Source organism: Triticum aestivum, chromosome 3B (assembly GCF_018294505.1).
Source record: "Triticum aestivum cultivar Chinese Spring chromosome 3B, IWGSC CS RefSeq v2.1, whole genome shotgun sequence".
NCBI lineage: Eukaryota > Viridiplantae > Streptophyta > Magnoliopsida > Poales > Poaceae > Triticum > Triticum aestivum.
The window spans coordinates 520,775,910-520,799,874 of NC_057801.1; the positions used below are offsets into that span (position 1 = coordinate 520,775,910).

The 23,965-nt window shown below is 47.1% G+C and overlaps 4 protein-coding genes and 1 long non-coding RNA gene across 20 annotated transcripts; 3 read left to right on the forward strand and 2 right to left on the reverse strand.

Moving 5' to 3' along the window:
* Positions 1-1,399: 1,399 nt before the first annotated feature.
* Positions 1,400-8,015, forward strand: LOC123070699 (FBD-associated F-box protein At4g10400-like). Its single transcript, XM_044493993.1, has 4 exons — positions 1,400-2,086; positions 6,931-7,111; positions 7,208-7,363; positions 7,503-8,015. Exons 1-4 carry the CDS (start codon positions 1,452-1,454, stop codon positions 7,896-7,898), a joined length of 1,368 nt encoding a protein of 455 aa, XP_044349928.1. The 5' UTR covers positions 1,400-1,451; the 3' UTR covers positions 7,899-8,015.
* Positions 2,086-4,200, forward strand: LOC123070698 (uncharacterized). Of its 2 annotated transcripts, none has more exons than XM_044493991.1 (2): positions 2,086-3,666; positions 3,903-4,200. In XM_044493991.1, the coding sequence occupies exons 1-2, from the start codon at positions 2,289-2,291 to the stop codon at positions 3,935-3,937; spliced, it is 1,413 nt and encodes a 470-aa protein (XP_044349926.1). In that variant the 5' UTR covers positions 2,086-2,288; the 3' UTR covers positions 3,938-4,200. The 2 variants fall into 2 exon arrangements, with proteins under 2 accessions (XP_044349926.1, XP_044349927.1); XM_044493992.1 differs by having other exon boundaries at positions 2,086-3,657.
* A 399-nt stretch (positions 8,016-8,414) lies between the features above and the next one.
* LOC123065638 (uncharacterized) lies at positions 8,415-9,216 on the reverse strand. Its single transcript, XM_044488882.1, has 3 exons — positions 8,911-9,216; positions 8,719-8,810; positions 8,415-8,615 (listed from the first exon to the last, which is right to left on the reverse strand). Exons 1-3 carry the CDS (start codon positions 9,183-9,185, stop codon positions 8,527-8,529), a joined length of 456 nt encoding a protein of 151 aa, XP_044344817.1. The 5' UTR covers positions 9,186-9,216; the 3' UTR covers positions 8,415-8,526.
* Positions 9,217-11,247: 2,031 nt separating this feature from the next.
* On the reverse strand, positions 11,248-17,669 carry LOC123070700 (uncharacterized). The gene is made up of 7 exons (XM_044493994.1): positions 16,916-17,669; positions 16,389-16,628; positions 16,133-16,222; positions 15,374-15,523; positions 14,766-14,890; positions 12,030-12,159; positions 11,248-11,923 (listed from the first exon to the last, which is right to left on the reverse strand). The coding sequence occupies exons 1-7, from the start codon at positions 17,495-17,497 to the stop codon at positions 11,798-11,800; spliced, it is 1,443 nt and encodes a 480-aa protein (XP_044349929.1). The 5' UTR covers positions 17,498-17,669; the 3' UTR covers positions 11,248-11,797.
* A 550-nt stretch (positions 17,670-18,219) lies between these two features.
* Positions 18,220-22,318, forward strand: LOC123070701 (uncharacterized). Of its 15 annotated transcripts, none has more exons than XR_006433896.1 (7): positions 18,220-18,438; positions 19,247-19,401; positions 19,472-20,055; positions 20,670-20,880; positions 20,986-21,160; positions 21,307-21,379; positions 22,081-22,318. It is a non-coding gene; the product is annotated as an uncharacterized lncRNA (long non-coding RNA). The 15 variants fall into 15 exon arrangements; XR_006433903.1 differs by lacking the exon at positions 18,220-18,438 and having other exon boundaries at positions 18,664-19,401; positions 19,472-19,593; positions 19,748-20,055; XR_006433902.1 differs by lacking the exon at positions 18,220-18,438 and having other exon boundaries at positions 18,665-19,401; positions 19,472-19,593; positions 19,756-20,055.
* The last annotated feature ends 1,647 nt before the right edge of the window (positions 22,319-23,965 follow it).

A 23,965-nucleotide genomic window follows, 5' to 3' on the forward strand; every position in this document is an offset into this window, starting at 1 on the left:
GATCATTTTTTCATTGCACGGATAATTCAGAAAACGGGATAATCATGGCATTTTACTTTATTAAACTATAAATAACACAGAGGAAACTACATGTACAATAGTTTGTGCTTACTAAATTCATCAACCACATGTCCCTCAAAAAGAATCCATCAATAAGGTTGATCAAGTCTTATTAACAAACTATTTTCGAGTAACACGAAACCGAAGAACTTTCTTATAACACTAAGTTACCTCCACGGGGATATGCATCTCTCCAACAATAAGAGTTTCATATTTCTTTTTGACGGTAGGAAGAGTAACACTAAGTTATGGTCTGGCTATACGAAACTAAATGTAGATGTTGGATCTGACTGTGATTCACTCGAAGGGTCTGTGGGGGCTGTTATACGAGACACAATGGAAAATTCGTTGTTGCAACAAACCAAAAATATAGAGATTTGTTATGACTCCTTCACAGCTGAGGCCATGGCGGTGAGATTGGGCCTGAACCTCGCACGAAGGGTGGGTTGCAGCAAGCTTGAGATCAGTTCAGATAGCTTGAAAGATGGGAATTCATCATCGGTAGCTAATGCAACATTTGACAATTGTTATTTCATCTCATTTGATTTCAATCATGTGATTTATGATCATTGTAATAGAGAATGTAATCAAGTAGCCAACGAACTAGCTAGGATATAGCTAAATTTTCTATTTCTGTCTAGATGGATTCCGGATTCCGCATCGGATGCGGTGCTATCCCATCTTGTAATGATGCAACAATTCTTGTGAGTGAACAAAGGAGAAGTTTGTCGGTAAAAAGTGTGTTGCTGTAGCATGTGGTTTCGTTTTCGTAGATAGAAAAACCGCGGAAATTCATTTTTTCGCACATGGGAGCATATGCTCCTGCCACCGGTATGAAAAATAATTCAAAATGTCAAAAAGTTCCGAACAAAAATTTGGCGCCTACATGTTGACATTCTATGTGCGCACGCCAAATTTGGCGGAAAATCGGCAATTTTGGTGGCATGTCTAAAAAAGACATAAAAATGTCTCGTGAAAAGTCCTTTTAACACTGAGTTTTATCTTTTTCACATGCGACACAAAAGTTGTCGATTTTTCACGAAACGACTTTGTGAGCACGTAGAATGTTGAGATGTACGCGTGAAATTTTTTGTCATAATTTTGTGACATTTCGGTATACTTTTAAAACACATTTTAGAAACCAGGAGCATGTATGCTCCTGGGTGCCAAAATGCCTCTCTCAGTTTGGCCTTTTTTTATGAGATTAAAACGGGCCAAAATGTTTTTCCTTGAGAAATAAACGGGCCCATTTTTTGTTTTGAGGAGATTGAAACCGGGCCATACTTGGACCTGGAGTCCTACACGGATCAGCCTTTAAAGCCTCAAACTCCCTAGTCGATCCACCGCCGCTCCGGCGCAGCAATACCTAGGATCGCACAAAATCACCGGAGATGGCCGCCGCCGCCGTCGGGGACGATCTCCTCCTCGACCGCCTCAGCGATCTCCCGGACATCATCCTGGTGACCATCCTCTCCCGCCTTGACATGGACGAAGCGGCGAGGTGTTCAATCCTCAGCTCTCGCTGGCGCCGCCTCTTCCCATCCACCCTCCTCGATTTCAAGGCCGGCAGTATTCGCTGCGACAGGGCCGTCGAGGCCGTCACCTCCATCCTCGCCGCCCACCCCACCGAGCCCGTGCGCTCATTCAGCACGTACAGGCTCTCCTTCCGCCGCCAGGACGACGGCGCCGTCGACGGCTGGCTCCGGGATCTGGCCAACCGCGGCATCGAAAAACTCGTCCTCTACTTCAACGAGAAGCGCCAGCAGAAGGTCCCGGATTCCCTCTTCGCCTGCGCATCCCTGAAGCGCCTCAAGGTGATTAACGGCACCTTCCTTGACGCCACCGAGGCCGCCGCATCCCTCGCCGTCCTCGCCAAGATCGACCTGTCCGACGTCAAGATCTCCCAGGACTCGCTGAACTCCCTGCTCTCGAACTGCAGGGCGCTGGAGCGCCTGAAGATCACTTCCATCAGCAAGTGCGGCCGCCTCCATGTCCGGTCTCGGAGCCTCAAGGTCCTGCGTGCTAAGTGTACACATTACTGTCACGTTTACATGACTTAGTCTCCCCACCATTAGTCCCACGATGCACGATATGTGTGCACGTTCTCTGTAAACTGCCTGTATTCAGTGCCTATATGTACTCCTGACTCTGAATCAATGAGATAAGTTCAGACTCTGTTCAGTTTTACAGTTCAATATGGTATCAGGCTAGACTAGTCCTCGTCCACGATGAACCAAACCGGCGCGGCAATCTCGCCTGCCGCCGGCAACACCCACCTCGGACCTCTGGGTCATCTTCCTCCCCCGACCTACCAACCTACCTTACCTACTCACCCCCCATCTGCTACTCTGCTTGCCCCAACCTCAATCATCGACACCATCACAGATGTATCCCCGTTCATCCCCATCGTCCTCGACCTGGCGGCGCACAACTACTACCACTGGCGTCATTTGTTCCTTGTCCACCTCGGGCGCTGCGGCCTCCGCAGCCACATCGACGGCGACAACCTGGCGGCCTCCTCCGATCCCGTTTGGATCAAGGACGACTTCGCCATTCTGCAGTGGATTTACACGCGGATCTCAACGGAGCTGTTCGGCCTCCTCCCCAAGGACGGCGCCACCGCCTTCGTCATCTGGCGCGAGCTCCAGCGCCTGTTCCAGGACAACCGCGATGCCCGCATCAACCACCTGGAGACAGCGATGCGCACCCTCAAGCAGAGGGACGAGCCCGTCGGCACCTACTGCCAGCGCCTCAAGGCCATGGCGGATGAACTGCATGAGCTCGGCGCTCCGGTGGATGACCGCCGGCTCATCTCCGCCACCCTCGCCGGCATCAGCGAGCGATTCGACAAGGTCACCTCCGTCATCCCTCTGCTTCGCCCCGCGCCGCCGTACTCTGAGGTGCTCTCCATGCTTCAACTCGAGGAGACCAAACTGCGCACCAGGATGGAGCAACCGCAGGCCTTCTACTCCAACAACGGGCCTTGCAACAGCGGCAACGCCGCCCAAGCTCCGTCCCCGCAACAGCCGGCCGTGCGCCCCACCGGCGTCAGCCCGAACTACAAGGGCAAGAACCCGGTTCCCGGTTTTCAGCACCGGAACGCATCCAACAACGGGTCGACCTCCACGACGCCATCGGCTCACGCCTCACCAGCACCGCCTCGTCAACCGGCAGCGACACCGACGGCACCCATGACTCCGCCATGGCGTGCCCACACTGATCCCTGGACCGGCTTGGTTCAGGCCTGGCCTGTCCCATGGACCCAGGCAACTGCCGTCGCCGCGCCTGGCCCCGTGCCCTGGCAGCTGCCGTCGCCACGACTCGTCGGCGGCCCCGGCCTGCTTGGCCGGCCTCCTGCTCAGGCATACTACTCCTTCGCGCAGAACCATCAACCGGCGCCTGCAACATACCCGGCCTCGCCATTTGCGCCTCCTGCCTATGCGGCTGCGCCGATGCAAGCGCCGATGTACGCACCTCCCACGACTCCTGCGTCTCCTGCCTGGGACCAAGCGGCCTTGGTCCACGCCTTGAACGCCTATACCAACCACAATGATGGAGGCTGGATCGTCGACTCTGGAGCAACTGCGCACATGTCTGGTACGCCTGGTATGCTGTCTTCTGCCCACCCATCTCCTTCTACACCACCCATCATTGTTGGCAATGGATCACATCTCTCTGTCTCTCACATCGGTCGTTCTGTTATTCCTAATGTTCATCGTCCCTTATATCTTAACAATGTTCTTGTTGCTCCTTCCCTAGTCAAAAATCTTATTTCTGTTCGCCGCTTTACAACTGACAATCAAGTTTCCATGGAATTTGATCCCCTTGGTCTTTCTGTGAAGGATCTCAAAACCCAGGCCCTGATCGCACGACATGATAGCACTGGCGATCTCTATCCATTCCATGAAGCCATGACAACCAACTCTGCATCGGCGTTCCTCGCTAGTGTCAACCTTTGGCACCGTCGCTTAGGCCATCCCAATTCACAGACTGTATCTAGTTTACTTCAGCATTTTCAAATTCCCTGTAGAAAAGACTCTCATGACCCAGCGCTCTGCGAAGCCTGTCAGAGAGGAAAGCATGTATGTTTCCATTTCATCTATCAAAGACATCTACCTTTACACCATTTGAGCTTTTACATTGTGATGTTTGGACGTCCCCTGTTCTCAGTGTGTCTGGATACAAATATTATCTGATTGTGGTTGATGATTTCACTCACTACATGTGGTCTTTTCCTCTTAAGGCCAAATCTGATGTTCATGGCATTTTTGTGAAGTTTCAACAGTTTGTCTCTACCCATTTCTCCACACCCATTCGATTTCTTCAGTGTGACAATGGCACTGAATTTGACAACCAACGCAATCGCGACTTGTTTCTCCAGCATGGCATTGTCCTTCGATTTTCCTGCCCATACACCTCGCCTCAGAATGGCAAGGCTGAGCGCGCCCTTCGCACCACGAATGATATAATCCGCACCTTGCTCATTCAGGCATCCATGCCCATTGCCTACTGGGTCGAAGCTCTTCGGACGGCCACCTTTCTCCTCAACCTTCGCCCCTACAAATCCAACCCCTCCTCTACGCCATACATCAGCCTTCACAAGTCACCTCCACCATATGACACGCTGCGCGTTTTTGGTTGCCTGTGCTATCCCAACCTCACTGCCACAACACCTCACAAGCTTGCTCCACGTTCCACTCCGTGCGTATTCTTGGGCTACCCTGACGAGCACCGCGGATATCGCTGCCTGGATCTATCCTCTGGTCGGATTATCATCTCCCGCCATGTGACCTTCGACGAACAATCTTTTCCCTTTGCCACATTGCACGCCACCTCCACGCTTCCGCATCCCAACTCATCCTCCCCTTCCTCACGGCCTCTGTTTGCCGTTACCGACAACCCAGCTCCCACGCAGGCCACAACTACGCATGAACCTCCTACACCTCCGGCACCACCGTCCCCTCCACCCCCTCCCTATACTGCCTCCACCACACCTCCCCATACTCCACCTCTACCGGCCAAGGCAATTCCGGTCCCTATTCCCCAAAACCCACACAAGATGACCACTCGAGCGAAACGGGGCTTTGGCATCCCTGCTCGCCGTCTTAACCTGTTAGCCTCCACCTCTACCATATCCCCTGTTCCTAAAACATACCGCTCTGCACTTCATGATCCCCATTGGCTTGAGGCTATGCGCTCCGAGTTTGATGCTTTTAAGCAGAATGACACTTGGGAGCTTGTTCCTCGTCCTCCCTCCTGCAACGTTGTCTCAGGCAAATGGCTATTCCGCCACAAATTTCACGCTGATGGCAGCTTGGCTCGCTATAAAGCTCGTTGGGTATGCCGCGGCTTCTCTCAACAACCGGGAATCGATTACGATGAGACGTTCTCCCCCGTTGTCAAACCAAGCACGATTCGTGCCGTCCTATTCATTGCGACCTCCTCTCACTGGCCTATACACCAACTAGATGTAAAAAATGCCTTCCTTCATGGCACCTTGACTGAAACTGTGTACTGTCAACAGCCACAGGGCTTCGAAGATCCATCCTTTCCTGATCACGTCTGCTTGCTCAAAAAGTCTCTTTACGGCCTTAAACAAGCACCCCGAGCTTGGTTTTCTCGCTTTGCCACATACATTCAGACCCTTGGCTTCCTCCCTTCAAAGTCTGATTCTTCTCTGTTTACTTATCACTCCGACAACGCCACCGCCTACCTCCTCTTATATGTTGATGACATCATCCTAACCTGCTCCTCCACTACCTTCCTCAACTCTCTTATAGCCTCTCTTCGGTCAGAATTCTCCATGACCGATCTTGGAGCTCTCCATCACTTCTTAGGCATTACTGTCACGCGCTCCTCTGCTGGCCTGTTTCTCTCCCAACGTCAGTACCTCTCTGACCTCATTGACCGCGCTGGCATGACTGACTGTCACATTGCTCGCACCCCCGTTGACACTGGCAACAAGCTTGACTCCTCCAGCAACCCTGTTTCTGACCCGGCATTCTACCGCAGCCTTGCAGGTGCTCTGCAATATGCCACCCTAACCCGCCCGGACATTGCTTATGCTGTCCAACAGGCCTGCCTATTCATGCATGATCCTCGTGATCCTCACCTCGCTCTTGTCAAGCGTATCATTCGCTACCTCAAGGGCACTCTTCATCTTGGCTTACACATAAACACCTCCTCCCCAACTTCCCTGACAGCATACTCGGATGCCGATTGGGCCGGCTGCCCCGAGACCCGTCGCTCTACTTCTGGATTTTGTGTGTATTTAGGTGATAATCTAATCTCTTGGTCTTCCAAAAGGCAACACACTGTTTCCAGGTCATCAGCAGAAGCGGAGTATAGAGCTGTGGCACACGCTGTTGCTGAGTCTGTGTGGCTCCGCCAATTATTGTTGGAACTCCAACGTCCAATATCCAAGGCCACCATTGTTTTCTGCGACAATATCTCTGCAGTGTACATGTCAGCGAATCCAGTTCAGCATCGCCGCACCAAGCACATTGAGATCGATCTCCACTTTGTCCGTGAGAAGGTGCAGCTGGGCGAAGTCAAAGTACTGCATGTTCCTACTCAATCTCAATATGCTGACATTTTCACCAAAGGACTACCAACAGCGATTTTCAGTGAATTTCGCTCCAGTCTTACCATCGTCGACATCGATGCTGCGACTGCGGGGGGATGCTAAGTGTACACATTACTGTCACGTTTACATGACTTAGTCTCCCCACCATTAGTCCCACGATGCACGATATGTGTGCACGTTCTCTGTAAACTGCCTGTATTCAGTGCCTATATGTACTCCTGACTCTGAATCAATGAGATAAGTTCAGACTCTGTTCAGTTTTACAGTTCAATACTGCGCACCAGTGGCGACTTCAAGGAGCTCTTCATTGACGACGCTCCCAACCTGGAGCAGGTGCTCGGCTGCTACCTGAACAGCAGGTCGGTCAAAATCGTGATCGCGCACGCTCCAAAGCTGGAGTTCTTAGGCTACATCGGCATGAACAACGAGATTGAGTTTGGAAACACCAAGTTCACCAAGTTCAGGGTAAGCTTAATTGCTAATGAAGCAACCAGAAATTGACCTTGCAATCGCTTCCTGTAAGTACTTAATTAATAACCATTCTAATTGATGCAAATCCAGGAAAAGAATATTCATGCTGAGACCATTATGCCAAGCCTCAAGACTCTAGCCGTCGACCTGATGCACACGCCGGACGGGTACATCAACGAACATTACATCAACTGGGTTATGCAGCTGCTCAAGGTTTTCCCTTGCTTGGAGACGATCTACATCAAGGTAAATTGTTCTGGCTGGTCACTGAATTGTGTATTATCAGATATCTACTCCATGTTGTCCCTTGCAATGGTAGGCCACGCATGTTTTTACCCAAATTCGCATTGGTGGATCCTATTCCTGATTGAAATTTTTGTAACAGTCGGACTCTTGGTCCGAGGCTCGTGACGGCTCCCCGGGGTCGTGGGACGTCCTGGCATCGGTTCCTTGCATGGACAACCACCTCGAGAAGGTGGTGTTCGAAGTTTACCGAGGGCAGGAGTGGCAGAGGGACATGGCCAAGTTCCTTCACGGGAGGAGCAGGTTCCTCAAGACCATGGAGTTCCACTGCATGGACGATACTTCAAGAGAGGATTATGGCAGGGCTCCTACTGAAGAATGGGTGAGGAAGCAGCAGGAGCTCTTGTGCCTCGACAGCCGGGCCGCGAGAGATGCTCGTTTCCTCTTCTTCAAGAGTCCGTTGGTGGTCAACCATCATGAGTTCAGCCATAACGAGTCGTACCAGAGGGGTTATCATCGTGACATGTATAACCTTTAATAAGGAGTCTGTTATCTGCATAGAGTTGGCACACTTAAGCTACATTCTTTATTGTGGTTTTCTTATAGCGACATTATTGTGAAAATTGAGAATTCAAGATAGGCTGTGTTTCTAGTTGTCAAATTATTGTGGCTGAAGCATAGGGAGTTGTCTAACTTAAAATTTAGGATTGCCTATAGCGCAGTTGCCTGGTATATTTTCTAAGGGTGCGGTCAATTTGGCTCGTCGCGTTCTTCAACCTCAACCCACCATAGCTCCGCCGACTGCCATCGCCGCCTCTCACTCGCTCTAGGCTCGAGTGAGCAGGAATCAGAGGAAATTGCTGAAAAATTGACTGTGATTCAAACAAATCAGATCATCTGGGCTACAGAAAATCTGCATAAAATTGTATACAGGGCCCTTAGATATCATCAGCTTAGACAAGTAGAACTTTCTGAATCATTTGTCACACCCGGTGGTGCTTTATTCATTATTTCCCAAGTACTATTTTGTTATGAACTTGCAAGCGTTCTTTTTTTCAGGGTACATACAGTACAAACTTAACAGTCGGTGCAACAAATCGCCCAGAACTTCATAGTGACATGTTTCAGGTCGTAGTGGTAGCAGGAGTTGGGTAAACATTTGATCTTCAGACATTCTCTTCAAAGAATCGAGGCAAGCGACCGCCGTTGTCCACATAGTACGTCTTGTCCTTGAAGGTTGCAATGCCCTCCTTCCCTGCACGAGTCAAGCAAAAAAAGCTGAGCCACACGCAAAACTGACACCAGCTTTCTGAATGCATCTAACGGGAGAAACTTGGCGGATAATTAGGCGCGCTCACTTGCTAACTGGTCCGCTTGATTACATGTGAGCCTCGCCGCGAACCCGAGACCGCTATAGTGGTAGATCATGGCCTTCTTTGCCTCCTGCGTGCTGTAGAAACAACAAAAATGTCATCGATCATCTAAGAGAAGGACGGATACTATGCGCTGTGGACGCGGAAATGTTGCTTGCCACACAAGTCACAACCAACCTTCCGATGACGGAGGCGAGCAGCCGGACGTCGTAGTCCACGGAGTCAATGTAACCAGTACGGCTGACAAAGACTATGTACACGTCGTAGTCGGAGGCGTGCACGTCGGGGCCGGGGGCCAAGGCCGAGGGCGTGGCGGGGGGTGAGACGAGGAGGACGTCGGGGGTGAGCACGTCCACGACTGGCCGGGCCATGGCGGCGGGCACGGCGGCGGGTGAGGAGAGGATGAAGAGGACGAGGAGAAGGGACACAAAAGTGGAGGGAGCGGTCTCCATCGCTGCGTCCGACGCTGAAGGGAAGGGCTCTGCCTTGCACTTGCACCTCTTGTGATCTGGTTCAGGTGATGTGTGAAGCCTCCGTTGCTTATATATGGCCAAGGGTGATAGACTGATAGCCAGTTACAAATCTCGATTTTACTTTGAGCGTTTACAACTCGTTAATGAAAGCACTGAAACTTAGCTTATTACTTCAGGGAGTTACGGGACGCACTTCTAACTCAGGTTAATAACGTCGCAGAGGTGTCTTTTGGGTGCATAAAGCATCTCCTTTCAGAGTTATTATCATCGCAAGACGTTTGGCCTCGTATAACACGCACATCTTCTCTTTCAAGGATTTTCGGCTATGTTGCAAAATGCTGAAAATTGTGGTAGGCTAAAAGGAACCCAAATCTGCAATTAGGGATGAAAATGGCGCGGAAATGGACGGAACTGGGTGCTACCATATTTATTTTCATATTCTTTTGCAGAAGCAAAAACGAATACAGAAACCGCGGAAACGGATACGGAAACAAATACTACTAGAAACAGACACAGAGTGAATACAGAGCAGACATGGAAACAAAACGGTTTGTTGACCAGAACTTAAAACCTCCTTGAATCATAGAAAAATATAGATAAAACATAAATAAATTTATGGAATTGTTAACATGACTACAAAAATAATATGGTTGTGCTAGCAACATAGGATAGTATTGTAGTAGTACATGACAATCCCGTATAGGGTCTAGTTGAGTACATGTGTGGTAGTAAAAGTTGGCCCTCAAATAATCTATTCTGCTCATTCTACTCATTGTGTCATTGTGTGTTCTTTGGTAGTTGGGATACCTATAATAAAAACAGAAATTCCATATTTACGGAAACGGAAAGTTCCATTTCACGCATGTTCCACTGGAAAACACCGTTCCTTTTTTGTTTTAGTTTCCGTATAAAAAATCCATTTCCGTTTCCGTTTTGCAAATTTCCATTTCCATTTTCATATTCCCTCTCCGTTTCCATTTTTCGTCCGGAAAAGCAGAAACTTTCCACTCCATTTTCATCCCTATCTGCAATGCACCCCCGGGTGTACCATCTAATCTTTGCCGATGACTCGCTCCTGCTGCGAGGAGCAAACGCAAAAACTGCGGCCAAACTTCAGCAAGAGATTCTCACCAAAGGCTGGAAAAAGGATTAAAACATAAAGGCAGCAGCATAAGCCATCCCTTTATATGTTACTTTAGAGACTTGTATTCTTCCAAATTTCCAATCTAGCCATGTTGGCAAGCGAGGCACGAAAAGTACACATAATCCTTACTTTTATGTACTCGAGTCCTTTCAGCGCAATATTTCCCAAACAAATAATGGAAGCTTATTTGTGCCAAGGGACATCACTAGAAGAGCCACCTCCCGAAAGGGTATCAACCTTGTCACTTGAGTGATCTAATTGATAGATCGTTTTCTGAAAAGTAAATCTAAAAGAGCCATATGGAGGGCAACACTACTGGTAGATTGTCGGCTGAAATTAGTTGAATGCCTGATTTTACAAACAGGGAGATAATGGTATGACCGCGGAGCTAGACGGGGATGTTTGGGAGAGCCAAAAAGATGAAGCACCAATTTTCAGGGCCAAATATACCCTATTTTTTGAATCTCATCCATCCCCTAAAAAAATTCTTCACAAACTAGTCAAAGCTGGGGGTGGTGTGGCATCTATTTTAAAACGGAGGGAATACATACTAACTGAAATGAGTAAATAAACACACTAAAACATGTTCGTGTACATCCGATTTAGAGAAAGTTGGAACATCTTATATTTGTAACACAGGGAGTAGTAACTTGTAAACGGGCTAGTAATATTTCAGGACATTGCGTATGGTGCAAAGTATGCAGCGGGAAAGCTACCAAGTCATGTAGAACACCTTGTAGCTGGCACCACATACCGCTTTCAAGTTAAACGTAATACGTTGTGCTCCACCCGCTAATTTTAGTACACTTATAAGAGACTTGACTTCTCAAAGTTCAATATCCGACAGTGCGATGGTCAGATGGCATATAACTAGGCAAGGCAGAACAGATTTGTCAGTTTCGCCAGACAAAGTATACGCCAAGTCTTTACTGAGTGTTACATGTAGAGGAATACAAGAGTGCAGGGGGAAAAATAAGCACGCCAATTCATCCACCCAAGTTCACCTTTGTCACAAAATAAGCACCGATCAACAGCGGTGGAGACAAAAATCCAGCGTAGGTCACAAAATTGGCAGTCGATCCAGCACAAACAACTATCCAATTTGCCAATCTTCTTTGCATGACACATAAGCAGTCCACAATCATTTCCTTTGCCACCTTACAAACGGCGAACTAGGCTTGAGCTTATTTTATCTCTACTTCCCTTAGGAAGTGCTTGAACTCGTGATTGCTTCACCAGTCTCTTCGGGAAATACGGTCGTCACTGTCTACATATGTAATAGACCGGTTGATTTGCTAAGTCAAGACCTATGGCCACAAGAACAAGCTGCATCTCACTTCCGCATACATGTAACAGGCCGGGCCGATGCACTATCCCAGCAGGGGTGATACATCAAGATTAGTGGTGGTGTTATGTACAATGGTATGTACAACTCCTGTGCAGGACTTCAAATCTCGAAACCGCCATTTAACTGCACAGATAAAGACGGCCTTCCAATGTTATTTAGAGGTGTTTCCAACGTGACTACTACTCCAGAACTGCCCACTTGACCATTCCACTTCGACCGCCCAATCTGCCATATATAGGTACATTTAGCCAATGTATAATTATAGTTACAGCCAAACTGTGGTATTAGAAAAGAATCGAGCAGATGCCTTGTTTCAATGAGGAAAACTTACAGAAAGAGCAGTAAAAGCTGACGGATTTCTTGAGCAGGATAAACCACACATCACATTTAGTTCCTCTTTTAATGAATGGATGACCTCTGCTCGTACCCCGGGATCACTTCCTCCAAATGTAGGGCATACACTGTAGAGTAAAATGCCATGAAGAGTGTTAAAACAAAAACAGAAATACAAGGATGGACAAAACTAAACTAACAACACATCACAGAGGATTTTTTTTAGTCTAACAACACAAGAGGATATAAGGATGCGTTTGGTTGTAGGGCTATCCTCTTAGGGACAGGGATAGCCTCTTTTTACAGTGGATACCACCCGTTTGGATCTGTGTCAAGGAAGGACAGAGGCAGCCAGATGCTTGGAATATTCGTGAAAAACGGGGTTGCGGCCAGCCGCGAAAAAGTGGCGGACAGCGGTAACCACCCCGCGCGCGCGTCCCTCCGCTGATGCGCGAATCGTTTTTTCCGCCTGCTGACTCCCACTCACCCCCATGAACAGGTGAAACCCTCATTTTTTTCCCATCGCTCGTCTCTCTCGTGTGCGGCGGTGGCGGCGGCGCATCTAGCAGAGAGGCCACGAGAGGTGAGTTCGTTGGTTCTCTACTCGGCCCTCCCTCCTCCTACGCGTCCGCCTCTCCAGCAACCGCGTGTGGCGGCCGGCCGGCTGGGATCTGAGCCGGCGGCATGACTGGATCTGGAGGTGGCCGGCGGCGCCGCTAGATCTCGAGGAGGCCGGCAGCTGGGGGCTTGAGGTGGCGTGCGTGGCCGGAGATTGAGGGTTGGACGGCGGCTGTATGCATGTCTGGTGCATGCATGAGAAAGGCTGCGTGTGGTCTTGAGTTCGGCTTGTAGCAGGTTACTGGATGCGTGAGCATGCATTTGTGCTCCATACTAATTATTATTCTTTGTCGATTGCAGGTGATTTGAAGCCATAAATCATATTCTCTTCTTTGTAAGCAGTCCGTAGCAGAGTACTGCGAGTATAGCTTGGAGCAGAGCACCTTCAATCTGAGGTTATTTGGCCCATAAATCCTATTCTCTTCTTAAATAAGATGCCATTATTTTGTAGATAGATACATAACTATACTCTATGCAATGTGGAACTGTCAGTACTAGAACCTAAATCTTCTGCTACAAATAAAATGGTTGAGGATAGCAAATAAAATGCCATAGTTAAACATCTTTTAGTTCCAAATAAATCATTATTTTGTACATAGATGGTGTGCAATTGAATTATTTTTGTTCACATGTTGAAGTGTCATGTGATTACTAGAACCTAAATCTGCTTGCTGCAATTTTTTCCTTATGCTCAAATACTTGCTGTAATTAGTATCTCAATGTCCAAAGGCTTGCTGAAATTCTCTTTATGTGAAAGTACTTGCCGTAATGGGTTTCATAATGTCAAATGCTTGCTGTAATTTTTTCTTTAAGCTCAAACACTTGTTATAACTATTGTCTCAATGTCCAAACACTTGCTGAATTTCTTTCTTTATGTGATTATTGCTGGAGGAAGCATGGCCACAGGGCAATATGCAAAATGCTCAAATGACCCTCTTGGTATAGAAGTGATTAATCTTGAAGAAGACATAGCCAAGAAACCCCCGCTTGAAGAGCCCAAACCAAAAAAAGCAATAGATGGACTTTGGGAGAACAAGAAAGTACTCCCAGATTTTAGTTTGGATTTCCTTGCTCTTTACTATGGTCTTTGGGAGAACATGAATGATGGTGATTGCATATGTGATGATTAACTTGTACTTTTGATGACAACCAAGAGAATTACTATGGGTTGTATAACTATTAGGTTTTAGTACTCTATCTCTATGCACTGTTGAACTATGAGTTGTATGCACTTGGTTAAATGTCAAATGCTGAACTATTATATGTGGCAGAGTTCAAATTAGTTTGTACTATTGTGTTGGTATGTTGTGGTATAGTTATTTTTTTGAAATTATTACTTCACATATCATATATGTCACTATGGGGGTAATCTGACCACCTCAGTGAAAAGGGTTACCACAACCCTTATCCATCATTTATCCCTCAAACCAAACACTCCAGGGCTATCCTCAACCATGTTCTGTCCTTCAAACCAAACAAAAGACGGGTTAACCTCACCCACCCAACCAAACACAAAAAAGGGCTATCCCTGGCCAGGTGGTTGGGGATACCCACAACCACCCTAGCTTGTCCCTCAAACCAAACACATCCTAAGTTGATCAATGGCATCTGCTTAGCAGTCTCTTGGAGGGTAACGTTAAGAAAAACAGCACTGTCCACCCAGAGGCCCATAGTTTTAGTACTAAAATGAGCCAGCAATGCAAAAGCAAACATTTAACAAAATCCCTTAAAAGCCGATACCATCCAGCATCGAAAAAAATTCTCATGTTCCACAAGATTAATGCATACAAAAAAGAAGCAGCACATCATTATTCTATGTAGTGAGAAAAATAACAATAGAAGATTACGGTCTATCAGAAGTTCAAAACTTTGATCATTAGCACTGGAAGAGTCTGATCTATCCTAGCTATTCATTTATCAAAAAGGAATGCAATGCTGCATTAAAAAAAAATAGCTGCAACGAAGTGTTCTTTTAGAATCATATCAACACATCTAAGATAGTAGCGAACATTGCAAAACAATTGTCATTCACATTCTACTCATTTGATCATATAATATAGGGCAAGATGTAACAACAGAAGGCTCCAAAATTACCCAAATGCTTTCAATGAATTACCTGACTTGTATGCTGGGCCTCACCATAAGACCAGATCTTTTATATGCTAAGGCTTGAGTAACTCCAAGTGAAAGAGATTTGTCAGGCCATTGAAACATAGGAGTGAACCTTGTGCCTCGCTTGTTCTTGAATAAGGAAGAAAAAAATAAGAGTAAGGTTGAAGGTTACCAAATGCAATGCAAGAGAATCAAGAGAGAGACACTTTGGTTCTTAAGAACATGAAAAGATCACTGTAACAGAATAGATCATAAATATTTGTTCTTGTGTCACAAGAAATGAAAGATAGGACGAATACGGTAATGTGCAAATTTATGTGCAGCTCCCTGTATGATAAAATGTCACCAGACCACATCTGCCATGGATAGTGTTTTTGCAAACAAATCACTGTATTATCAATTAATTATTACAGCAGAATTCCAATCAGACACTGGTAAAATGCTTAGAATTTATAACTTTGCTCTACATATGACTAGCAGAAATTTATTTTCAGAAATGGCAGCAGAAATGCGATCTTCAAGGAGAAGCTCACACCCCATGGGCATTAACTTCCAGAAAGCAGTACATTTTGATGATACGAATGACCTTAAGGGAACTAAGGAAACACTAACCTTGCAAGAGAAGCTCATTCTTGTTTCTCCTGGGAATTTCCCATGAGCTTGAAGCAACCCACCGAACAACGGAACAAAACCACTCGCTGTTATCCCTTCTCCAGCAACGTACGTTACTTGCCCATTAGGGAACTGTAGATCCATAAAGGACTGTAACAAAAAGATGTCATTCTATAAGATAAAAACTAACTTATAACAATAAATATCCCAACTAAGTTACACCTGTTAATAATTTTAAAAGCATGGTTAGCATTGTGAATGGCGTAGATATTTTATACTCCCTCCTTACCTAAATATAAGTCTTTGTAGAGATTCCACTATGGACTACATACGAAGCAAAATGAGTGAATCTACACTCTAAAATGCATCTATATACATCCGTATGTGGTCCATAGTAGAATCTCTACAAAGACTTATATTTAGGAAAGGAGGGAGTAGAATGCAAGACTCCTCGCCAATTCTACTGGCCAGTGAAAAATACTGGCACACTAGTTGTGCAGAACTATTACTAACTGGTTATCAGATGGAATAAAGATCCAAAGAAGTCAACTGGACAGGCTTTTCTAGCAAATAACAAGGAGATGTGCAATCCCCACTAACCAAAGAACCATGGCAGCACATATGATTCATCCCGCTACTATAATGCAAAGAAAGCACATCGGAAAGCCCAAACAGTGCCGATTTCCAACTCAACACATCACAGCATATGAGAAAACTGTAGTATGCAGAAACTTCAATGAACAACACGCTCATACTTACGCAAGCTACTGGGTTAAGACACATCATCGACATCATCAGCCATCTTCTCTGTTTCGACCAAATAGCTGGACAGAGGGAATGCACTCCATTCTGCATATCAAACAACCACTTTTCAGTAAAAGATCCAGGATATATAATACGGCGTAGCATATAAGAAAACAAAGAGAACATGAATTTCCATAAAACAAAAGCATGTACCGAATAATGAATGAATGGGTTTAACATATAGGGAGAAGCCAACATAAAGGATATGTACCTTGCGATCATAGCCATACCACAGCAGATGTTGCTTTGACAGATGAACAGGCAATAGGAGTGTAGAGTCACGAACAAATAGTAAAGGCCCCAGCTGAACAAGGTAAAGGGGCGAAGTATCGTTTCCAGAAGTTGAACCGCTGCGTGATGCCTCTAGCCTCCACAGGTCTCCACGTGCAACAACAGAACTCTCAATATCATTGTTCCTGGTGTTGTATGTCGCTGACATATTTACGGTACCCTGAACGTTCATCAAGAGAAGAGCAAAGTATTATGTTGTGTCATGCCTGTAAAGACGACTTGGCTCTAAACAAGCAGAGGGATAATAAGATTCACATAATCCCCACACTTCGAGTTCATCAAAATTCTAAGGTTTAGCTTACATATTCTAATCACTTCGGGGATAATAAGAATGTGATTCTAATATTTTAGTACTTTCAATGGGAGTAAAGCCTGAATTAAGGCTGTGAGACGCAAACATACTCGAACCCACAATAGAACTAGGAGTAGGAAGTAGTTGAATCGTACCTTGGACTTCTTAAAGTTTCCGAGGGTTCCGATTTCGCAGCCATATCCGTCATCGTCTTCATCAAGGTCGTCCCCGTTTCTAACACCACTGACAGTCGACGCGGCAGCGCTTCCAGTGGCCGCGGCCGCAGCGGCGGCGGCCGCCTCGAGAGGGCATCTATCGACGGCCCTCTCCGAGGAGAGGCCGACGGCCCCGTCCGCAGAAGGCGTCGGCTGCAGCTTTCGGCGGCGGATCTGGGCGCCCCGGAAGGGCACGGGCAGCTGGCGCACGGCGTGCTGCACGGCCCCGCCGACGGATGTGCCAATCTCGACGCCGGCCTGGCCGAGCCTGCCGCCGATGTCGATGACGGAGGCGACGGCGGCGGTGGGGAAGAAGTCCTTGCCGGCGCCGGCGGCGCCCCGCGCGGCGCCGAAGGGCACGACGGGGAGGTCGATCTCGAAGGGCATGAGCTTGTGCGATACGGGCGGCCACGGGAACTGCGGCGGCGCCTGCAGCAGGCCCGTGAAGCCCTGCGCGAGGCGGTCGGCGATGTCCTGGCCGTGGCGCTGCACCCCCTCCCACGCCTCGAAAGAGATCTCCATGCGCGCGCGAGGCCTCGGGGGGGATCCCCTCGGAGCGCAGATTCCACGCGCGGTCGAAGTGGATGGAATCGGAGAGGCGAGGGCGGAGGCGGGGGCGGATGGAGGGGGGAATCGAATGGGGAAAGGAGGAGGAGGAGGAGAGGCGGGCGGGCGACGCCGACGCGTTGATAATAATAGTCGGGCTAGTGGTGAGGGTGGGGGGATAATGGGGCTTGACCTGGTCGACGTGGATCCACGGGCGCGAGGGGTCACTGGCAGCGATTCGGCCGCGTGGCCCCGACGCCGCTTCGGCTCACCGCGCCGGAGTGGATAAGAACGGAACGGAACGGGCGGCGCCCCGCGACAACCAACGCCGGCCGACCTGCTCCTGCTTATTCGCCGCTCGGTTTCACTTTCACCTCCGTTTACTGTGATCTGATGATGAGAGGATAACAGCAATCTGCTGGGGGAATTCGGTCGGTTTTTGTTTGGTTTGGCTGGGTTGCGGCTGGGCTAGCGTGTTGGGTTCGGAATAGAATGCCACCGCACTGGGCTTGGGCAGAAATGTTTGTGCTGCCACCCCCCGCACCCCCCCCCTCCCCGCGCCCCCCCGCGTGCCGTACGGTGCAAGCATGCATGCGCGTTGTCTCTTCCATTGTCTCTCCTGAGTTAGGAGGGCGCGCTCTCGTTGTCTCCCCGGATTTGTACCGGTGACGCCGTGCCGTGCCGTGCCGTGTACGACCACGTACCGGAGTAGCAATTCCTCTCGGCGACGCGGGACGGGTTTTAGTTTATGCCTCTTAACTAAAGCACGGGGGTCTTAAAGAGGAGGACGACGGAGCAGCGGCTACGGAGCTTGGTCATTGCAGGCCGCCCGATCCGTGCTGTGTGGTTCAGCGTTGCTTTTACCGGCGCGGACATGCAAATCGGAGCAACTGCTTCCGCCTGCAGTTAAGTGCAATGTAAGCCGAATCAGTATGTGCTAGTACTTCCTCTACATCTATTTATTTTTTCGAATATCTAATTCAACTATAAAAACGTCTTGTACGTAGATGAGTAATACTTTATATCTACTATCTATTATCACTGTAAAAAAAAGATGCAGATCCAAACAATCACATCCATTCATCGTCAAAATCTAATGGCCCTTAATTATTCTGTGTTTAAAGCTACCAACCACGCAATAAGCCACAGTCTATCGATCGCTAATCTGCCCCGCAGTAATAATAAAAAAAAGAAAACAGCCTGCCCGCACGATCTCCTCCTTCTCCGGCACGACCTCCTCCTCCTCCTCCCACAGCCGCGCCGTTCGCCTCCTGCAGCCGCGCCCTTCACAGCCTCCTCGCGCAGCCGGAGCCACGGGAAGCGGCCGCGGGTCGCCGGGAGCCTCCCCAGCCGCGGGAGCCCGCCCCCGCTGCGGGTCGCCGGGAGCCTCCCCTGCCGCCCCCTTCGCCGCCTCCCCAGCCGCAGCTTGGCCGCTGCCACACCGCCTCCGCCACGCCGCCACTCCGCGGGCCACGCCTCGATTCCTTCATCCTCTTCCCGAGCCGCTGGCGTCCGTCACGCGCCCCCTACTCTTCTCCTCCAACCTGGCCAGTCCCCACACCCGGAGCCCCTGCGGATCGAGGCGTCTTCCACGCAGAGGACGACGCGGGGAACCTCCATTGCCCTCCATTCTGACGGCCGCCCTACAGCTGCCCCGACACGATGGTTCTCCTCTATTGTTCTGATCGAGCGACGTGTTCATTTTTTATATTTTTTCTGTGGCAGATCATGACGACGACCCTGACAGGAGAGGAGGAGGAGGACACGGAGAAGAAGGACCGAGAGTTAGACATGGATGTGCATTATGAGGCAACACGCCGCCGTGTTTGCCCCACCATCTTCTGATCTCTTCAGCATTCCTGTTGTCTTGGGTTTTCTCTGTAAGTTTGGGTCCGTAGGCACACACCCTCATAATCTCTGTCGCTCCCTCTAATTTCTGTGGACATACAGACACACGCAGTGTTTAGAACGATGTCCGCTTCAGAGTTTCAGTTCAACTCACCCAGACAGAAATACATTCTATCACTGGCTAAGCATAGTACGAACTGGGTGGACATGGAGTCAAGGACATGGTAAGGAAGTCAAGCAAGTGGTTGATTTGCTCTCTTCTTCGTTTCACCATGCTGCACCCCTTCTAGCTTATTAGTCGCCTCTTTCATCTCTTTTCACTGTACTAACCTGCCAATATTTTCCCATCTTTGCAACGATTGACATGTTTAGTTTTAGTTTTACAGTAGACCAGAATGTATGCTGATCTACAGTGATTCTTAATTGTACATGGTCTTCTCAACTTCAAGGTCATAACCGATTCAGTTTTGTTTATAATCTATTTTCCCTATCACTTTTTAACTCTTGAATTCGCCAGGCCAACCATCCTACAGTAGTGTAGGAATTCAGTTAGCACGTCATAACATGTTATTCTCTTTCGATAATGCTTTTGTTGGATTTTTTAGGAACAAGGTGGCGAAAAAATAAGTGGTTGTGGAAGCAATGGTTTGTTTGGGGAGGTGGAGAACGTTTTTATGTTATTTTTGGTAGGCATGAAGACACCCATTTCTATTTGTTCATAGTAATTCACTCCAGGCTTCTGATTGGATCATTACATTGATGTTCCAGCTGCTGGGCTACATGGAGTTGTTTTTGTTTAAAACATATGATCTTGACGCTACCCATTTTTCCCTGTCAACATTAGCTTTCTCTCTGCCATTCAGAATTGTTCAGGACAAAACCATGCAGATATAGACCTTTAGTATCCTTCTCATTGATGAAATTTATTTCCATCTATCCAGTAGGTTCACTGAAGGGGAGCCTTGGCGCAGTGGTAAAGCTGCTGCCTTGTGACCATGAGGTCACGGGTTCAAGTCCTGGAAACAGCCTCTTGCAGAAATGTAGGGAAAGACTGCGTACAATAGACCCAAAGTGGTCGGACCCTTCCCCAGACCCTGCGCAAGCGGGAGCTACATGCACTGGGGCTGCCCCTTTTTTTTATCCAGTAGGTTCACTATAACAGCTAGATTACTTTTAATGTAATTATGATTATTCCACTTTTAATGTAATTTATAGAGCTGACGGGCAAAAGTTGTGCATGTTTTAATTAGTTACAAAAGATATAGTTGGAACTAATAAAATCATGTTCATTATTTGGTAGCTAAGTCAGAACTCGGAGTCGGGACAACTCAACAAGGGAACGAGGAGCCTCAAGGGAGATACCTGCATAACACTGGATGCAGTGAAGAAGGAATCAGAAATATTCTTATGTTTTAGTGGCGGAATGGCAAGGCGGCCGGTTAGATAACCTGGGTCCGTGGCGAGTTGGTGGCTCTCGACTACAAGAAGATCATTGAGGCAATCGATAGTAGGTTGGTAAATTGCTAACAAAACATGTTTAGAACTATAAAATTGGCTTTGTTCTGCTATTTATTTATGTTTTGACTAAAAGTAGCAATTTATGCTTCCGTATTAAGATTTCAACAAGAATCTATAAAGGGCTCTAAGGGAGTAGAGGAATCAAAAGAAAACACCTGGCAGTGCAAAGTGCACTTAGGCAGTAAGGTCAACACAAGACTACTCATGAAACGATACACATACGAACTCCCGGACATTGCATACCGGGGAGCTTTCTTCTATTTAGGATTTAAGGTACTCGATCATTTGTTCTAAGTTCAGTATTAAGTTAATTTTTGTTCTGAATGATTACAAACACAATACATGTTGGTCTAAGAAAAGACTTTTTTAATTTGTAATCCCTGTGTAATACCAATCGATTTTGTTTTTTGCACATCTAGGCTGATAATATGCTCACGAAAAGACAGGAATGCAGCACCACTCCAATCTTTAGAAGGTCCCCACCCTGTTCTGGTATGTTTATGCTTATGCATCTACAGAATTATTCGATGTTATATTGATGTGTGAATGGTGTATCGTCCCTGTTCTGGTATGAAAATCGGGTTGCTAGGAATAATCTCCATCATTCCTGGGTTGTGCATATGTGTTGTTCTATATTCCCCTCTTTATAATGCTATGTGTTGTGGTCAACGCTCCCAAGCTATGATAGCTCGCTGCTGGTAGGTTGCCGCCCTGGCCCTCACATGCTACCAGCATGTGTTACTGTACATTTTGCTTTCTTACATGTCTTGAATTATATTTCAAGAAAGATGACTATGATTTATAAGCACACGAACACATCACAATGTCACATGGTAATGCCATGGTGATGGCAATCTAGGGTCATTTCTGTTAGAGAAGCCCCCTACCCCCTAGCCCCAGATATGCAAATTCTGAGCGTCACCACGAATAAGTGCAGAGGAATAGTGGGTAGACCGCAAACCCTAAATTTCTAGCAATTCTGAATACATTCATGTGCCAATGAGGTGTCCATGTAATCATGATGTTATATTAGATTTTTTATGTTGTTATTTCTTACCCTGGTAGTACAACTATGTATACAAAACTCCAACACTGCTAGCGAAGTGTCTTTCCTTCTAGCTGTTTGTCCAGGAAAGTACTATTTATCTCGGATAGGGTGTGCTAATCATTGAACAACTTACATACCTTTTCAGTGATGAATGTGGATAAAGACGAAGCAGAGAACATAATATCTTGGTGAAGGCATCTCAACCGAGATGAGACATTGTTTATTTATTTATGTCATATCCTACTCATAGTCTGTTGTTCTGTGAGCAATTGTTTGTTTTTTAACAGCTTACCATTGATAATGAATCGTGTATGGTGGCTTTGTTAATATTCAAGTAGTATTACATATTAGTAATATTGAATGCATGTTTTTTTTGTGGTTTACTTATGACTAGGTGCTTGTCAAAAAATAGAATTGATTATCCCATCATTCGATTTAGTCAGTATATTGTTTGTGGATAAGTCGAGACGTGCATTGCACGTGCATGCTTATGTGATGATCATTGAACTACTTAAATACCTTTTCAGTAATGAATCTGGATAAAGACGAAGCAGAGAACATAATTTTGGTGAAGGCATCTCAACCGAGATGGGATATTGTTTATTCATTTATATCATATCCTACTCATAGTCTGTTGTTCTGTGAGCAATTGTTTATTTTTTAACAGCTTACCATGGATAATGAATCATGTATGATGGCTTTGTTAATATTCAAGCAGTATTATATTGTTTTTGTATAAGTTGAGACGTGCGTTGCACGGACAAGCTTACTAGTTTTAAAACAGTAGGTGCTCTGCGTTGAAACAGCAGGTGCTCCGATGTTTCTTTTTCATCGCAAAAAAAATTATCTTTTTTCTCTAGGCGTCTGGATAAGCTTCTACTGACATTAAAATGCTCTAAAGCGACGCGATGCGGCTAGCAATATAATATTCTTGTTTATGCGCTGCAGCTGGCCAAGGATGAAGTCTCAGAAGAACGTAATGTGGACAGAAGATAATTGATGTTATCGTTAATGTTGCGATGGACTTTGACGAGTTCGGTGGCTAGTTGTTTTTGGTAGAGCCAAATGAACTTACGGAACGCGGCACCTAACGCGGCACCAAATAAACAAAGGCCCATGTCTGATGGCAACGAGTAGTTGTAATAATTCTGTAAACAATTTGCTAATGCGATGGTGATTAATCAACTAAGACAAGGATGGAACGCGACCAAATGTTAAAGCTTGGCCGCTTTCTCTCCCATTTGGGCAACGCAACACCTTTTCTATTATTACAAGAAAGTGACTTGTGCTGAGAAAGTGCGGAGTGAATAGGAACCAGTGGCGGTGGTTTGAGGAACGCAATTCACCAGACCTGACAGTCACGGCCAGTCGTGCGCGTGATGGGAAAATAATACACGCCCAATTGTCTATGTAAGAAATGAAACGCGTGTAAACAGTATGCACGCTCCGGTAAGCTCAAATTCAGGCACGAGTTGGCGTTTGCTGCGGGAAGCTCAATCAAATTCCGAAACAAGTCCGGATGGAAATGTCGCCGTTGTTCCAGAACGAGCGATGGTGGGATTGGGACCCGTGAGGACGTGAACCTCTCACGCGTTCCGTTGATGGCAGCGGCAGCAAGTTGCCGACGGCGAATCTGTGATGCGTGATGCTCACCATGCGGGCCCTTCTTCTGTCAGGAACTGAAGCTGCAGAAAGTATCCGGGATATTTTCAAGCTCTATGACGAAGGGCAATACTACATGCGATGGGATATTTAAGGGTGGATGACAAAGCATGTTTTTTCTTTCTTGCGTGTAAGGATGACAAAGCATGATAACAGTAGATAAGACCATCCTCAGGCCTTGTTCGGTTAAAACCTCTCCTGGAGGGGATTGAGGGAGACTTTGACTTGTATGGAATTTAATCCACCCTAATCCACTCCAATCCCTTTAGTTTTGTTGCAACCGAACAAGCCCTCAGTGTTGTGGAGCGTGGAAAAGAGCAAACTGCGATTCTATAGCTAGAACAATTGTGGCAGAGTCGTCCTATAGA

What these genes read in the sequence shown, in the direction of transcription:
- LOC123070699 (XM_044493993.1), top strand. Translation starts at nt 1,452, where the DNA reads ATGGCCGCCGCCGCCGTCGGGGACGATCTCCTCCTCGACCGCCTCAGC. An exon ending in CCAAGTTCACCAAGTTCAGG is followed by an intron (nt 7,112 to 7,207) that starts GTAAGCTTAATT and finishes ATGCAAATCCAG; the next exon opens with GAAAAGAATATTCATGCTGA. An exon ending in TGGAGACGATCTACATCAAG is followed by an intron (nt 7,364 to 7,502) that starts GTAAATTGTTCT and finishes TTTTTGTAACAG; the next exon opens with TCGGACTCTTGGTCCGAGGC.
- LOC123070698 (XM_044493991.1), top strand. Translation starts at nt 2,289, where the DNA reads ATGAACCAAACCGGCGCGGCAATCTCGCCTGCCGCCGGCAACACCCAC. An exon ending in GCACATGTCTGGTACGCCTG is followed by an intron (nt 3,667 to 3,902) that starts GTATGCTGTCTT and finishes CTTTCTGTGAAG; the next exon opens with GATCTCAAAACCCAGGCCCT.
- LOC123065638 (XM_044488882.1), bottom strand. Translation starts at nt 9,185, where the DNA reads ATGGAGACCGCTCCCTCCACTTTTGTGTCCCTTCTCCTCGTCCTCTTC. An exon ending in CTCGCCTCCGTCATCGGAAG is followed by an intron (nt 8,811 to 8,910) that starts GTTGGTTGTGAC and finishes TTGTTTCTACAG; the next exon opens with CACGCAGGAGGCAAAGAAGG. An exon ending in TCAAGCGGACCAGTTAGCAA is followed by an intron (nt 8,616 to 8,718) that starts GTGAGCGCGCCT and finishes TGACTCGTGCAG; the next exon opens with GGAAGGAGGGCATTGCAACC.
- LOC123070700 (XM_044493994.1), bottom strand. Translation starts at nt 17,497, where the DNA reads ATGGAGATCTCTTTCGAGGCGTGGGAGGGGGTGCAGCGCCACGGCCAG. An exon ending in GTCTTAACCCAGTAGCTTGC is followed by an intron (nt 15,524 to 16,132) that starts GTAAGTATGAGC and finishes TTTTTGTTACAG; the next exon opens with TCCTTTATGGATCTACAGTT. An exon ending in CAGCTTTTACTGCTCTTTCT is followed by an intron (nt 11,924 to 12,029) that starts GTAAGTTTTCCT and finishes TATATATGGCAG; the next exon opens with ATTGGGCGGTCGAAGTGGAA.